At 40.9% G+C, this 15967-nt stretch overlaps 1 protein-coding gene across 1 annotated transcript; it reads right to left on the reverse strand.

The window, feature by feature from the left end:
* Positions 1–431: 431 nt before the first annotated feature.
* On the reverse strand, positions 432–15800 carry LOC134401621 (DGAT1/2-independent enzyme synthesizing storage lipids-like). Its single transcript, XM_063130733.1, has 7 exons — positions 15777–15800; positions 12533–12889; positions 9795–9959; positions 8589–8782; positions 6839–6899; positions 6134–6273; positions 432–626 (listed from the first exon to the last, which is right to left on the reverse strand). Exons 2-7 carry the CDS (start codon positions 12861–12863, stop codon positions 522–524), a joined length of 996 nt encoding a protein of 331 aa, XP_062986803.1. The 5' UTR covers positions 12864–12889; positions 15777–15800; the 3' UTR covers positions 432–521.
* Between the last annotated feature and the right edge of the window lie 167 nt (positions 15801–15967).

Consider the following 15967-nt stretch of genomic DNA (forward strand, 5'->3'; position numbering starts at 1 on the left):
CCCCCTCCCTACTCTTAAGCAACTTGCTACATCTCTCAGACAGTCAATCTAGGCTTCAGAATCATATGAAGCACTCTGAAGTGATCCAAAGCACTTCAGATCTGTCTGGCCTACTTTGCCCCACTTCAGACTGATCTGAATCAGCTTCGGACTTGGACAGAAGCAATCTAAATCATCCCATTACAGTTCCAAATTCAGATCTAGAACCAAAGTGGTGCACAGCCTTAATAATAAGCTTTCACTTGTATTTAGTTGGACACCGCACTAGTCTTCCTCCACCTATAGTCTAATGGCCTTTCTTCTTGCTTCATTGCCTTCCGTTGAGGTGTATGCCAGGGAGCTACCCAGGGTAAACTGCCCTATTCATCTCTGCTTTCCACAGAGCAACAAGGACTTCTACAAAAGCACCAGCAATACCAGCAGGAAATCCCCAGAGCCCACTTGAATCTATCTGAATCCATTTAAAGGTGCTTCGAAGGATCATTGAAAAGAGACTGTATCCATGCAGCTCATTAGTCACACTATTCATCTTTGTGATGTGTCTCAAAGCGTTCCCAAAGAGCTCTCAGTATACTTCCTGGTATTTTCTGGTGTTTATCCCGCAAAGCTTCGACTGCAATTTTCGCCTATTCAGAAGCAAGAAAGAGAGAAAACCCATAGATTCAGAATAAGAACATAAGAACACAAAAAGAGTCATGCTGGATCAGACTAAGTGTCCATTTAGTCCAACACTGTGTTCACACAGCAGCCAACCAAATGTCGACCAGGCACCCACAAGCATCCACCCACCCATGTTCCCCAACCACTGGTGTATATAGGCTTGTTGCCTCTGATAATGGAATCAAAGATACTCCAAATATGGAGGCAGTTAGAGCTAAAGGATATAGGGGTCTTGCAGAGAGAGGGAGAATATACATTAAAGAGACATTTAAAGTTCTCATTTTCTCTTCTTTAGTAATTAGCATTCCAGTCCAACTTTAACCTCTCTTTGAAAAATCATGCTGCACTTGGCTGTAATTTCTGTCAGAGAGTGATAATTATTTCCTTTCTCCCTCTCTCTGGCTTCACTTAATCCTAGTTTCCAGATGCTCTTAGATGAGACCAATTATCTGTATCCATATCAGTTGGGGTTCAAGTGGGATTTTGGCACAGAAACTGCCTTGGGTAGGATCTACACTACTGCTTTATAACAGTTTATAATGGTATTGACAACTGTTGGGGCCCATGACTGCTTTCAAAGTGTTATATCCTGCTTGATGTAGATCTGGCAGAAGAGAGACAGAGGAAGTATGACCCACCCTATTGTTTTAACTTAATTTCTCAGCAGCTTTCAGCACCACCTATCATGATAACCTGCTGGGTTGACTGTCTTTTGTTGAGAGGATGGAGTACTTGAACTGGTAGATAATGGGGACCAGATGTTCTGACCATATAACACCAATTTTGACCTGCTTGTAGTAGTTGCCTATGTGTTTTTGGGTCCAATTTAAGATTCTTGTTCTTAACTCCTAAAGCCTCATAGGGCTTGGTACTGCAATACTCAATGGAGGGCATCTATCAGTACCTTTTCATAGAATCATAGAATAGTAGAGCTGGAAGGGGCCTACAAGGCCAAGGAGTCCTACCCCCCCCGCCAATTGCAGGAATCTACCTAAAAGCATACCTGACAGGTGGTTGTCCAGCTGCTTCTTGAATGCCTCTAGTGTGGAAGAGCCCATGACCTCCCTAGGAAATTGGTTCCATTGTCATATTGCTCTAACAGTCAGGAAGTTTTTCCTGATGTCCAGCCAGAATCTGGCTTCCTGTAACTTGAGCCCATTATTCCGTGTCTTGCACTCTGGGATGATTGAGAAGAGATCTTGGCCCTCCTCTGTGTGACAACCTTTTAAGTATCCAAAGCCCTTTCGAAGTGAGCACTCTGCTGGGTGGCTATCCCCTCTTCAAATCCCCTAATTTGAAGAGTGCTATCAGGTCTGCCCTCAATCTTCTCTTCTCCAGGCTAATCATGCCCAGATCTTTCAACCTCTCCTCATAGGGCTTTGTTTCCAGACCCTTGATCATCCTTGTTGCCCTCCTCGGAACGCTCTCCTTTTCCATAGTTCCCACCTGTTTATGGAAAGCTCTCCTCAGTGAAGCCCACCTGGTATCAACACTGTCACCTTTTCCATGCTAGGTTAAGACTTGTCTGTTTTCTCAGGCATTTGATAGCATTTCATATCATATTTAATTCATCAATTGAATTGTTTATGGTTGTTCTATGGGTGGTTGTATTTTAGTGTTGTATTTTAGCTGTTTTAAATTTTGTATGCTTTAATTTTCTACAAATAGTATGTCAAGAGAACAGTGCAACTGCTCTGCATAGTTTAAGCTATGAATCTGATAAAGGTATCACTCCCGAACATACTGATAGTTGGCAATGGAGGGACTGAAGACTTAAGAGAAGATGGTAGCTGAAATGAAAAAAATGATTGAAAAGGGAATTCAGCGATGAGTTTGATGGAGATGGATAGTTCAGTGGAGTTTACAAAATAGAAATGGACAGCCATATGAAATTGACTAAGTCTGTAATTCTATAATACACACTTATTTGGGAGTTAATCATATATTCTCAAAGTAATAGCAAGGAATAACTAGCAAAAAAATAAATAAAAGCTACAAACAGCAATAAAAACAGCTTGGTGCCCTCCAGAATTCTTGGATTCAATGCCAATAATCTCCAGCCAGCATGGGCATGTTGGCTGTGAATGGTGAGAGTTGTAGTCTAATGCATCTAGAGAGTACCATCTAGAGGTTGGGGAAGGCTGCACTAGGGAACAGCCCAGGGCAGAAGAATGCAGAAGAGGATACAGCATCAATGCCACCCTAAGACTGAATTGGAGTTGAATAGAGGATGACAGCTGAAGGATGGCATCCCTGAGCCTTGATAATTAAAAACCACCCAATCCTGAAAAAGCTATTATGTTCCTTTTTAATAAAAGACAGATGTAACAGTGACCTGGTCCACACAACAGTCCACCGTGGGTTATTTAACTCTCAGGGCAGCACATTGTGTGTCAGCTATCATCATGAATATGTAGTCTCCAACCAGGCATAGTCAAGGGTGGAGGTGTTAAGCAAACCTGTCAGCTGGGGGTTCTTGGGGGCTAAACAGCTCCTGCATTATCCTCAAATAACCCTGCCAGCCAGGTTCACACAACAGAACAGCTACCAGTTGGGGGTTGCATATTTACAATGCCGGGCAGCATGCACTGTGGCTCCTCAGTTAATTACCCCATGATATTAGATGCAGCTACTAGAAGGAGGTCAAAGAACAACACCCACATCTTTGGTCTTTACTGCAGGATAAGAAAGCTTTGTAAACTCCTTTCTTAAACAAAATTTAATATTGATATAAAAAGCAGGATCTGTTTGATTCTCCATGTAATCAGAAAGTTTTGAAACAGCTGCTGCCAGACTTGCCACTGTTGCTTTTAAGGACATCAGCTGGGTGCCTGATATCAAGATGAGCCAAAGGGGCCTGTATCTTGGACTGAAAGGAGCGCAGTTTGCAAAAATAAAATAAAATATCCCATCAATAAGATACTTTCAATACATGTACACAGAAAGAGATGCACAAATAGGAATTCGTTAAAGGAGCCCCAATCAAAAGCCTGACGATACCACACTCACTCTATAAGATGCTGCTTTGCCTACTGATTCCCACTAAACTCGGAAGCATCACTGCTGCAAAACAGCATTGATAGGGTTAGATGGCAGGAGGGAGCAGGGGCTATCCAGCCAGGAAAACTCACAACACCATTCTCAAATAACAGTAATGGGTGGCAAATATCGAGGGACCAAAATCTGGGGAAACCCTTTTTGTTTGTTTGCTTTCTGGAAACTCTCCACAATACTGTAGCTTTGAAAACCTGTAACTGCACAACTGTGCTGCTACAGTTCATTGAGTTTATGTGTTACACATCATAACTATCCTCACTTTCATTCCCCAGACTTTAATATTGCCATGGCAGCCATTTCTAGGCTTGTTGGACCTGTCTCCTGCCCTCCCCGCCTAGCCCGCACTGGGATCCACCCCTACTGATGCCCACTCTCTTAATCCAAACTGAAGCCTCCGCTGATAGATGAACAAACAACTGTAGTGACATCAGAGCAATATAAAAAGTCACAGCAAAATGACACATTGAAAAAGCGCAGTTTCATAGGGAATAGCATGATGTGGTTGTATGTTGGAACCGTATCATATAAACAATGGGGTGCAACTACACAGCCACAATAGAGTATATAGAGCATATAGACAATCCCTTGGGCATAGAAAAATAAGTAGTTCCATGGCCTTCAAAGGGCCAGATAGCCCAGCTCTCTGCTTCCATGATAAGCCCAGTTAATCTTCATTGAATCCATTGGCTCTCTCTCTCTCTCTCTCTCTCTCTCTCTCTCTCTCTCTGCCAAACCACATGTTATGCTAATTTCACAGCAAGAGGAATAGCTTTTGTCTACTATTGTGTGAACGCTTGCAGCCATGATTTGGATTGTGAAAACCACACACCAAAAAGGGAGGATTAAATCTTCCCACTGCCAGTTTTTCCTTGAAATTCTCCCCCACTCACAGGAGTTTTTTTTTTAAAAAAATACTACATTGACATCCGTGAAGACTTTTTAAAATAAAATTATATTGCCCATCCTGGAGGACAGCAATTTCATGGAGAAATCCTCCCCTCCTGGTGTGCAATGGTCCCAGTCTAAATTAGTGTCAATCAGACTTACATTAGAATAAACAAAAAGCAATCCAGCAGCTTGCTATGTGCTCAGCATAATGTCTAGTTTGGCTCTAAGCCATGGAATGTCAGGTTTTCACCATGTAGCCTTTTTGCTTGGCTACCTACATTTGCTGAAGTGGAGATGCACCTGAAAAGTATCTTTCCAGCCCCGATTACAAATTTTATCTAAGAATTTTAGCCTCCACCTCCATACACTCCATACACTATGTGTGCAAGCACATAGCACTTTGCTCTATTTTTGAGCCACTTTCGGATGGAAGCCCACTGCTCTTGGGGAAGCCTTGCCCTGGTGATCCAGTGGAAAGGACTGTGGCCAGGAATCTTCCTTTCATTTCTTTCCACTTCCATGTGCTTTAGGTCCACTGGGTCAGCCCATTCTTCCAGAAGACTTGAATGACACACTCACTGTCAGAATGCTTATGGTGGGGCAATAAGTATGAGCCTTGCTTCTATAAGAGGAAGAGATGCTGGAAATAGGTGTGAACGTCTCTTAGTACAGCTACTGAGACTGCTCTCCTTTCCTCTTTTCACTCCCAGTCAGCTTTACAGATCCCACTTGGCCTAGATCCAGTCCTTCCAACTTGTCAGAACCACAATCAGAACCTTTCAAATCTGGGCTCACCAAGCATACACACAGCCTCATTATTATTTTTTACACAGATCAGGCTTCGGTTCAATCACAGAGAGGATTTTTGGAGCTATTATCCCCATATTTCAGACACTATGCATGAAGAGTATCTCATGCTCTGTGCTTTATTAGTGTAATATACCTAGGACTTTTAAACGTATATCAACTGATTGTGTTCATATTTAAATTTCTACAAGTGCTCTACTATGATTATTGCAACAATCTAATTCTCAGTGATCAGTGATAATGGCACTTTGCTCAATACTTTTGTTTTGAAATAGATCTGTGTATGCACGTGCTCACTGGGGACAATGTGATGCAACCAATGTTAAAAGGTTCCTTAGTTGTGTGTGTTTATGAATATGTATGTGGGCATCTGCATGGCTAGTGAGGACACTTATTAACACACCTCAAAACACAGTTCCACATTGTATACATTCTGCAAGCTCACAGGTCATTGTCAGGCTATTGGTGTGGGTTGGGAAGCATGCCAATTTATCTTTTTATTTACAAACTTATATACTTCTGTATACCCTACATTCCTACCTGAAAATAGAAACGACATTTTTTTTATGTGATCTGATTTTTTGATTCCAATCTGGTAGACACTAAACAACTTGAATTCACTTTTGGTATGTATGATTAATGTATCACATATTGCTAATTATTAACCACAATACTCATATAGCCTCCTCTTTATGGTTTCCATGAATCTTAGAGCACTTACTTTTTCAGCTACTTCTTCAGCACTTAGATTTGGATCATATGGAATTGGTTGTCCAATATGTGTCCTCAATTTGACTGGAAATAATCCATATGTTGGAAAGGCTATGGAACGAGTTCGTTCATAGAGCCATCTCATTGGAGCTACATATGAAATTAAGATAAGGTTGGGATCAAATACTGAGAGATTTCAGAGAGGTCTCATGAATTTAGCTGGGGCATGGCAAGGAAAAGAATCAAGTTCCAGTATGTGCAATATGTAATTCTGAAAGTTCAGATTGCACAGATAAGCATGAAAATTTTGAGAAAATTAGGATGTCACCACATACATCATAATGGCAATCTCTAAACTCTGTGTATAACGAGCAGGAGTACTGATGCATTCACAGGTATTTCCTTAGAGAGAAATAAATGGAGAACCTCTGAGAAAATGTAAAGTTTTGTATCACATGCATTGTTGTGCTCCATAAAAAAGAAAGAAGTGGAGAAAACCCATATATGCCACTGTTTAAACAGTTCCAGAATAGATATGAAAGCCTGCAAAAAAATCCTGTGTATATAAACGTGATTTCAATAATACAGACAGCCTGATCTGCTGTTTACTTGGATGTTATGTCCCACTGAATTCAACAGGGCTTACTCCTAACAAGAGTGCATGAGTATACTATCTGTAAAACACATTCCAAAGAACGTATGAAGTTTAACTTACCTATATTTCCATATGACCTATATGCTTCTTGGATATTTTGTGTAAATAAAGGAATGATGGGCTAAAAGACATCAAAAGATAGTATTGGAACTTTTTTTTTTGCTTCAGCCCATGTAGATCAATTTGTCACAAAATATTGCTCCCAAAGCCTTTGCATCTTGCCAGACTCCTTCACCAACCTGTGTAATAGGCTACCTTTCGAAGATTTATCCCCAAAATAGTTATTGCTCTTGTACATTTCTCCCATAAATTGCTCCGCTCTCCTAAGCTACCATTTTTATAAAGAAGCAAATTTAATATTGCAATATATTCCTGTATTAAGTTTGAATCAATTTGATTCTAACAAAGCATTACAAAAGCATTTGTACTAACATGTTGACCTTTCAATGACCTAGAAACCGCCCAGAGAGCTCCGGCTATTGGGCAGTATAGAATTGTAATAAATAAATAAATAAACATATTAAATAAATAAATAAATAAATAAATAAATAGAAACCTGCTTTGTGAAACATGAAATTTTCCAAGCTAAGCTCAGGAAAAGCAAGGTTTCTAAGCTAAAGGGGAAAAATGCTTCAGATAAGAAAGTTCACTAGAATACTGTTCACATGTCTCTTTACTTCTAGTTATGATGCAAGGAAATGGACATAAAATATAATAAAAAGTAATCCGAGCCTACAAAAGAAAAGGTGTTATCCTATTTTGAAGGGAAGTATGGCTCAGAAAAGCTTGATCAGATAGGAAGGAAATTTGTTCAGTCAACTCTTTATTGCTTGAATATAAAATTGATTCCCTCATGGTAGGGAAGTTACTGTAATTAGCATACAGTTTGTTTAGAGAGATAGATCGTAAGAGTTTTGACATCAGTAGGATTATTACTAGCACTAAATTGACATATTAACAAAAGTTAATACAAGAGGGTCACGAGTTGAAGACTTCGTAGTCTGGACACCCAATAAAGTTCCATGAATGAGGCAGGGCGTGGCACTATAAAAGCCCCATCTGGAAGCAGTCTACAAATAATTTCATTGTCTGCTCCTTCCTTACTACCAAAGTAGGCAAGTTGTTAAATGCATCTTTGCATTCAACAAGCAAGTTCAGAAAAATGCAAATAGCATTGGATGTGGGGGGAGTGATAATTGTTGGGATTGCAGCAGGTTTGGATGAGGCAATTAACCCTTTCCTCCCCTCCTGTGGTGCTGAGGAAAATCCCTCCTCTGAAGCTGCCTTTTGCCCTAGTACTACTGGGGGATTTTCTCCTGACGCAAATTGCAGTCCTGGATATGTGGACTTGGAAGGAACCAAGTAAAAACCATTATCTTCACCAAAATATCATCAGTAGCTCTCTCAAACTTGGTCAGGCCACAGGCTGTGCATTGCAGTGCCCATAAAGTGCCACATCAGTATTTCCATACACTTCTCTGTACACCACTTAGAATAATTTACCAAATATTCCAGCATTTAAAAATGAATAACTATGTTGAGTTGTCTGCATGGTTACCTCTTTAGAGGTGTTCCAAGCAATTTGATACATAGAAAATTGGAATGAGAACATTTACAATTGGGCTGTGCATGTGGCCAGATAGTACATATAGTCAGCTTGCCTTAGGGTGGCATGTGCCTTATGATACGTTTACAAGTAGCTATGAAATAAATTGATTACATCTAATTGAAGTATGGTCTCCAGAAAAACAACAACCCCAGTTTGGACAACACAAGGGAGATAATGGGGAAATCACAAGCAACCCCTCACCACTTTTGCATCTATGGCTACTTGAGCAAATCCTTTACGTTTTCCCCACAGGACTTTATAATTCTTATCTCCATAGTTTCGCTCTCGAAGTCCTCCAGGCGCAACACCCAATAGATGCCCTTTCTTCAGAATTTCCACACATTCTTCTCTTGTGGGATGGCCACAGCGACTAATCTTAATGTACAACTTTAATCCTGAAAAAATGGGAATAATGACTTTATTCCTGCTTAAAATAGAAAACAGAATGCATTTCATATTTCCTGCATGACAAAATACACACCACCACCACGACAACAACAGAGTCAGGCCATTTTTTAGTCACTTTTGGGATTTTGTGGATGCTCTCACAAAAATGGCTGCTATGAGGTAGAGGGTGTCGGCCAGTCACAAAATGGTTGCAATGGTGGGTTGGCCAGTCACAAAGCACCCATTTTCCAGATGTTTAACTGGAAGACTGAAAAAGGAAATTTGCCCAATAACTTAATTCCAAGGCAGAGGTGTGGCCTGGGCTCCAAAACACTAAACAGCTCTTTTCAACATAAATAAAGATATTGGAGGGAAGACTTACTTTGAGCATGCCAGCCTTCTGGTTTAATTAAAAATAAATAAATCTTAAAGCATGACAGGTACCAAGTGAGGAATGCATGGTATTGGTGCCTATGGAATCCATTTTGGAGTCTTCAGGATTAGGGATTCTGCTACTGCCCTTTAGTCTCACTGTCTGAGCTCACAGAGGTGCTCTCAGATTTGGTGTTGAGGACTTCCAGGTTTGTAGTCCTGAGTGACCTCAATGTCTCTTCCTGGTTAGATTAAGGTTTGCAAGCAGTCTTTTCTCTCCACAGGGTAGCAGACATATCAGAATTACTGATGGAATCCAAAGGATTCTTGACGGCCTCTGGGGACCCTTCTGTTGACATAGCTGGACAACAGAATTGAATCCCAAGTGATTTTCACCACCACCCCTCTGAATGGAACCTACTATGCTCCTTGGTTTACTGGAGAGTTGGAGATATTGAAGTGGCTAGAGAGAAGGCTTGAACACAGGACAGAAAACTGCATGAATCTGAACAAGTGCAAGACCTCATTTTTAAATCTGTAATGTGGCAATGATCGTGACCAAGAAGCAATACCTCACCACTATCACTTCTGCAGTTCCTTCTAGCATAGTTTTTCTATGTAATCTAAAGTTCCAGGATTTGTGTTTACCTGGTAGTAAGGACATGCATTTGTGTATCACAGAATAAGGGAATCTTCCTGTAATTCTATAGATCCTCAATACAAAAAGGTAATAATCAATCGGAATGGATCCATGGTAATAAACAAGAAGCGCTGGTCCTTTAGGTAGATTTTCTATTCCGCAAACCTCATAACCTGTAAATGATACAACAGGACTTCAGCATTGTTTCATGTACTTGCAGATGACATAAATATTTATATCCTTACTGGAAACAAAGAGGATAGTCTAAGGAAGGTCAAATATTAAATAGAATACTTGTAATATGAAGTTTAACATGTTAAATGATCAAAAGTTCTGTTTTAAAGCTAAAGTTAAGTTTTGAAGTCAATTGTGATATCTACATTTATAATTGCTTTGCTGAAAAAACTACAGTGGTGAAATAATATCCCAAGGCATGATTATGGATGGAACAAGCAAGAATGATTTGTGAAAATGCTGTAAATAATCAGTTTGTAAAAGGCCAGGTTTTTAAATGCATTACTGATAGGGGGAGAAAGAGCATGTACTAGAAATGTTGAAGGCTAAAATGGAATTAGAGGAAGGATAAAATGGAATAGCTGCTGTTGAACTGACTCCATTCAGCAATGTTTGCCTTGAGACTTCTGCCCAGTGATCCAGCATGGTCAGATAAGTGACGCTGGACATTGGAGCCATATGAGGGCCCCTGAGCTTGCCCTTCTGCCTTTTATTCTGAGGGGTGTTCCTGCTATTAATATTTTGGGTCTGAAAGTAGTGTAGTGAGGAAATGTTAGACTCTGAATCTACTGCTCTTATGCCTTCCTGACTTATGGTAACTTCAATAAATTTATTTCGGAATGTGCTAAGGCAGCTTTGCTCCGTCTGGGTGCCCTCCTGCTCATTTGGGTGAGTGGTCCCTTGGTTGATGGCATCACTCTTGTCCAGTTCCAACCTGCTTGCCCTGCTGCCCTTTTGTTTTATGATGGTGAAACTGCCCATATTATGATGCTACTGTTGTCTTACAGCTGGAATGCTAACCCTTTTTGGGTTGGGAGGCTGCATTGCCCCTTATGGAAAGCTTTGGAGGCCACACACACATGCTCATTTATCCTCCCCCCCCCCCACTGACACTCAAATACAGCCATTCCCACACATGCATCATCACTGAGGAGGAGAAAGAGATTTTAACCTCGCCCTGCTCTGGCGATCAGAACCACTATTAGCAATCTTGGTTAGGGTCATTGGGGAAAAATTTCAGGCCGCTCTCATGCACCCAGCAATACTGCTGGTAAATAGCTCAACAGACAGCTCTTTGGCAGAGTGTCAGGAGCCCGATTCTGCTGGGAAATGGCACACCAAGTTTCTATCCTGATACTCCCTGTTTCCTTTCAGAATTGGGCTCCCACTGCTGTGCCATATAGCTGTTTGGTGAGTTATTGTGAACTGATACATTTCAACTAGATCCAGTGACAGCCAGATGGGGCTCAGGGGCACAATGCCACACTTCAGAGTATTTTAATTTCCTCTCATTTTTATTTGTGAGATGTCAATCACTGCAACATATCCATGGTAGCTCCATTTAAAGAATGAAAGTTAGGAACAACAACAACATAAAAAAATAACCAAAAACCGTTTCAGTGACTCAAAAGTGTTATGGAAATTTGGTTTTTCCTGCAGTATGAAAAGAAAATCTGATAACCTTTCACAGTACTTAATTCTAGGAAAAAGTGAAAGATAGAACATAGTTAGGTGCTATGCAAATTTTGTATCTCTGCCTAGGTGTAATGTGAATCCACCATTCAGAAAGCTTTCTTCTATGTTTTCCTATGATTTTTATAGCTTTTGTAACTATTTGGCTCCCCACCTAACAAGGCTGATGGTTGTGTTCAAGATAGAATGAACAGTGTTTGCCTTGCTTAAATTCAGTTCTTCATCATAATGTTCAACTGAGGTTGGGTTACATAACATTCTCAGCTCATGATCAAATCTCATTCAATGGACCATTGCAACAAACTAAGAGGATAGTTGGTTTCTGTTCACCACTCTGCTGCTAAGATCATCTTCTTGGCTCGCCGCTCTGACCATGTTACTCCACTGCTGAAATCTCTTCATTGGCTTCCAATTCACTCCAGAATCCAATATAAACTTCTCCTGTTGACCTACAAAGCTTTTCACTGTCTAGCTCCTTCCTATCTCTCCTCTCTCATCTCACACTATTGCCCCGCTCGTGCTCTTCGCTCCTCTGATGCCATGTTTCTCGCCTGCCCAAGGGTCTCTACTTCCCTTGCTCGGCTTCGTCCATTTTCTTCTGCTGCCCCTTATGCCTGGAACGCTCTTCCAGAACATTTGAGAACTACAAGTTCAACCGCAGCTTTTAAAGCTCAGCTAAAAACTTTTCTTTTTCCTAAAGCTTTTAAAACTTGATTTTGTTCTGACTTTATACTGTTAGTTTTACCCTACCCAGTGCCTGTTTACCCTACCCTGTGCCTGTTTGCATTCTCTTCCCCTCCTTATTGTTTTATTATGATTTTATTAGAATGTAAGCCTATGCGGCAGGGTCTTGCTATTTACTGTTTTACTCTGTACAGCACCATGTACATTGATGGTGCTATATAAATAATAATAATAATAATAATAATAATAATAATAATAATAATAGTAATTCCCCCTCTGAAATGAAGAGATACTGCACCAGAACAACTATTTGAAATTCATCTCTGTAGATCTTAAGTGAGAAAATCATGCTTACCATGCAAAATCTTTCCTGCAATATCCGACAGAAATGCAAATCTTTGCTTTATCTTGTCCCATTTTTCATTAGTAATATCTTCTGGTAAGTTATAAATTTTTTTACTGATGGCATATAGTGCACTACCAATATACATTCCAGAAAACGGTAAAACAAAGGGATAGTACAATATGATCAGTATCACTGACATTATCAATGGGTATGCCAGATAGTTTGGATAATCTTCCAAAATGCAAGTTAGCCAAGCCAGAGGTTCTTGTCCTAAAGTATAGTTGGTATTTTCTGCTGTCATCTTTGGAATAAAAGACAAACAAAATAAAATTCTGTTCATGAACACACAGTTTCTTCACTTTTTCCCTGGAAAAAAGAGAACACAGAATGATTAGACTTATACTACATTTCTAACCAATAGATCCACCAGTTGGAATGGTTTGGATGGGGCAAAGCACCCCGCCCCCCATATGGTGAAATGTCTGCTAGTGGAATTTCCAAAAAGGGATGTGTGGCAAAAGTTTGGCTTTGGTGATGAAATGTACACCTCATCCAAAGACACCCCACTTCAAAGATGTAAAGATACATGAGGTCAAAGAATGGTGTAATTAAATTCTCTACTATTGAGTCCATTGGGAAATTCAGAAAAAAACTACCATGTAAATCTGTGGTGTAATGGTGAGGGTGTTAGGCTGGGAGTTGGGCAATTTAGGTAATTGTCCCTTTTTCCACATGAAGATTCACTGGTGACTTTGGGCCAGTCACAGACTTTCAGCCCAACCTACCACACTGGTTTGTTATTGTGAGGATAAAATGGAGAGGAGGAGGATTATGTACATCACCTTGATTCTCTTGGAGGGAAAAAAGTGGGATGTAAATGCGATAAATAAATAAATAAATAAATAAATAAATAAATAAATAAATAAATAATCTGGACCTAATAACAACATGATACCAGCAGTATATAAAAACCACACTGACTGACCATAATTCAGATGATAGGGCACATAGTGAGAAGCTATATCTCTCTGGCCCTCATGCCACAAATATCTTAGAGCTCATGTGATGGGAACCTACCTACTGAAGAAAGGGCCCCATGAACAAGAGAAGGGAGTACTTTTACATTAAAAATGCAGAATTTGCCAAAGTAAAAATGAAAAAGCCTCCTCACAGCACAAGGGAGCGATTATCCATTCTGCTAACACCTTTCTGTTTAGACTGATCCCACCAGAACTGCAGCCATAAACACCAGCTGTCCACTCTCAGAAGTGGGACCCTCAGCACCTAAACCAGGAACGAGGGGAGAGGGGGAAATACACGCCACCATTGATGACTGCTGAAACCACCATCCTCTCCCAGATGCCTACACACTGAAGCTGTGGCATTGCAATCTGCTAGCACTGTCAGTTCTTTCAGCAGTCTCAGGACCAAAAATAAATTGCACAGCTCTCCATGTCCCGCATCCAGATACTCCATCCCAGTCACTGCGGATGCTGGCTAATCATGCATCCCACACGTCTTCCTATATAGAAGCCCAAAGCCACCTGGGTTCTCTCCACTACACAACCCACTGCACGGAAAGGAACGCAAGTGCGATTTTTCCTTCCCGGTTCCTCTGGAAAAGTTTTTTTTTAAAAAAAAAAGACGTGGGGGGAGGAAAGGAACAGGGCCATTCATCCTCCCTTTTTAAATTCAATGAGCCCTATCTGTGGAGCTTCGCAGATACTGATATGAGTAGGGGAAAGGGGGAGAGGAAAAAGGCAGCATAGGGGGATGCAAGAAGGAGTGGAGACTGTGCAGCATCTCCTTCCTCTGGCTGCTGTTCCTCCCCACCCACCTGCATTTATTGTTGTTATTTGTTTCTGCGGAGCTCCACAGATAGAGATCATAAAATTAAAAGGGGGTAGAACGGTCCTGTTCCTCTCCTCTCCACCACCCCATTTTTATTTATTTTACTTTTTTAGAGGTGCAAGGTTGCCTCCGGTGCCAAAAAAGTGGGGGTAAGTGACCAACTTTTTTTGAGTGGATTTTCCACGGTTTGCCCAGGGATGGCTTTGCATTGGTAGCTGTGTCATGTAAATGACTTGCCACTACTGCAAAGCAACCCCGGGGCAAACCCTTCTTGAAGACGTACCCCTAGTTATAGGCAGCTGAAGGCTTCTCGCATTCTGATGAGACATTATAACAGGAGCTGGGATGTACCAAGAAGGCAGAGATAAGGGCCAGAGATACCCATTTCCTTCCCCTTCCACCTGGTTCTATACTACACTGGAAGTGGGCACACCATTTTCTGCTCATCCCTAACAAATGTGCTAAATGCGTCTGGGGAGAGAATAATAGAAGCCGGGTCTGTGATGTATCTGGATCTGTAAAGGATGCAGAGAGCTGACTTGGTCTTTCCAAGAAATCCAATGGCACTATGGATTTCCCTGGAATCTGATGAGGGGGCGGGATCTGTTGAAATGTTACTCCCGTAAACGCCCATCTTATGTTCAGCCTATTTATATGTATCTATCAATCTTATATCACAGAAAGTCTCCAGTTACCTCCTTCTAAGAAACAGGAATTATGAGTAAGTGCTAGAATCCCTGAAGCCTCTCACTGCTTGGAAGTTTGGTGAGTACAGTTAACAACATTATATTTTCATACTGTTTCCAGTATGAAAAGTCTCCATCCTGGAAAGGATTCCAGAGTATGACTCAAAAGGCTAGGATTCAAAACCCACTTTCTAATAGCAGAAGGACTCTGCTTGTGGAATGACACTTCCACATCCTATCGTCTCTGCTGTACTCCCAAGAGTGCCCTCCATATCTCCTTCAGATGAGAATGAGGAGTCTAGATCCAACCCACAGAACCAATCCTATGTTACACTGGCATTACATTTTCCCATTCCTGTGTTTAACATATTCTGCTTGAACCTAAACTTTGTCATTATTACCCTGAGCTGCTATTTGATTAGAGGACAATAAACACAACCCAGTCTGGGCCCTGCCTACATACAGGAGAGTGTAGACAAGTGTGCACATATAGGGTCGGATGATTTAAAGTGCAGAACTTTAAACCCTCCTTTCCCACACAAAAACTCTGCTCAGGATAATATCAAAGCCATAAAGGAAATGTTACAAACATGCACACAATTATCATCACCTCAAAGTTACAAGGGAAGAAGAGAGTCTTCTCAAAATCCAAGCAAAGATAGAAACTGCCCTGTCCATTTCCAGCCCCCACATACATATATCTCCCCATCTATTACCTCTCTCCTTTCAGAGCTATTTTGAAGGCTTTCACTGTGCAGTCGGTCTGGCTCTGGTCTCCCGTCTTTCTGAACTTTTAAACCTTTCTTCTCTCAGTGGGTGAGGAGAATAGCACCTTCTTAATTAAAGAGTCAGTCTAACTAGAATTTGCATAACTATTAGGCAATGGAAATGTTTCTGAATTACACCT

Source organism: Elgaria multicarinata, chromosome 7 (genome assembly GCF_023053635.1).
Source record: "Elgaria multicarinata webbii isolate HBS135686 ecotype San Diego chromosome 7, rElgMul1.1.pri, whole genome shotgun sequence".
NCBI lineage: Eukaryota > Metazoa > Chordata > Lepidosauria > Squamata > Anguidae > Elgaria > Elgaria multicarinata.

What these genes read in the sequence shown, in the direction of transcription:
- LOC134401621 (XM_063130733.1), bottom strand. Translation starts at nt 12,863, where the DNA reads ATGAACAGAATTTTATTTTGTTTGTCTTTTATTCCAAAGATGACAGCA. An exon ending in TGCAGGAAAGATTTTGCATG is followed by an intron (nt 9,960 to 12,532) that starts GTAAGCATGATT and finishes TATCATTTACAG; the next exon opens with GTTATGAGGTTTGCGGAATA. An exon ending in TAGCCATAGATGCAAAAGTG is followed by an intron (nt 6,900 to 8,588) that starts GTGAGGGGTTGC and finishes GATGTCTTTTAG; the next exon opens with CCCATCATTCCTTTATTTAC.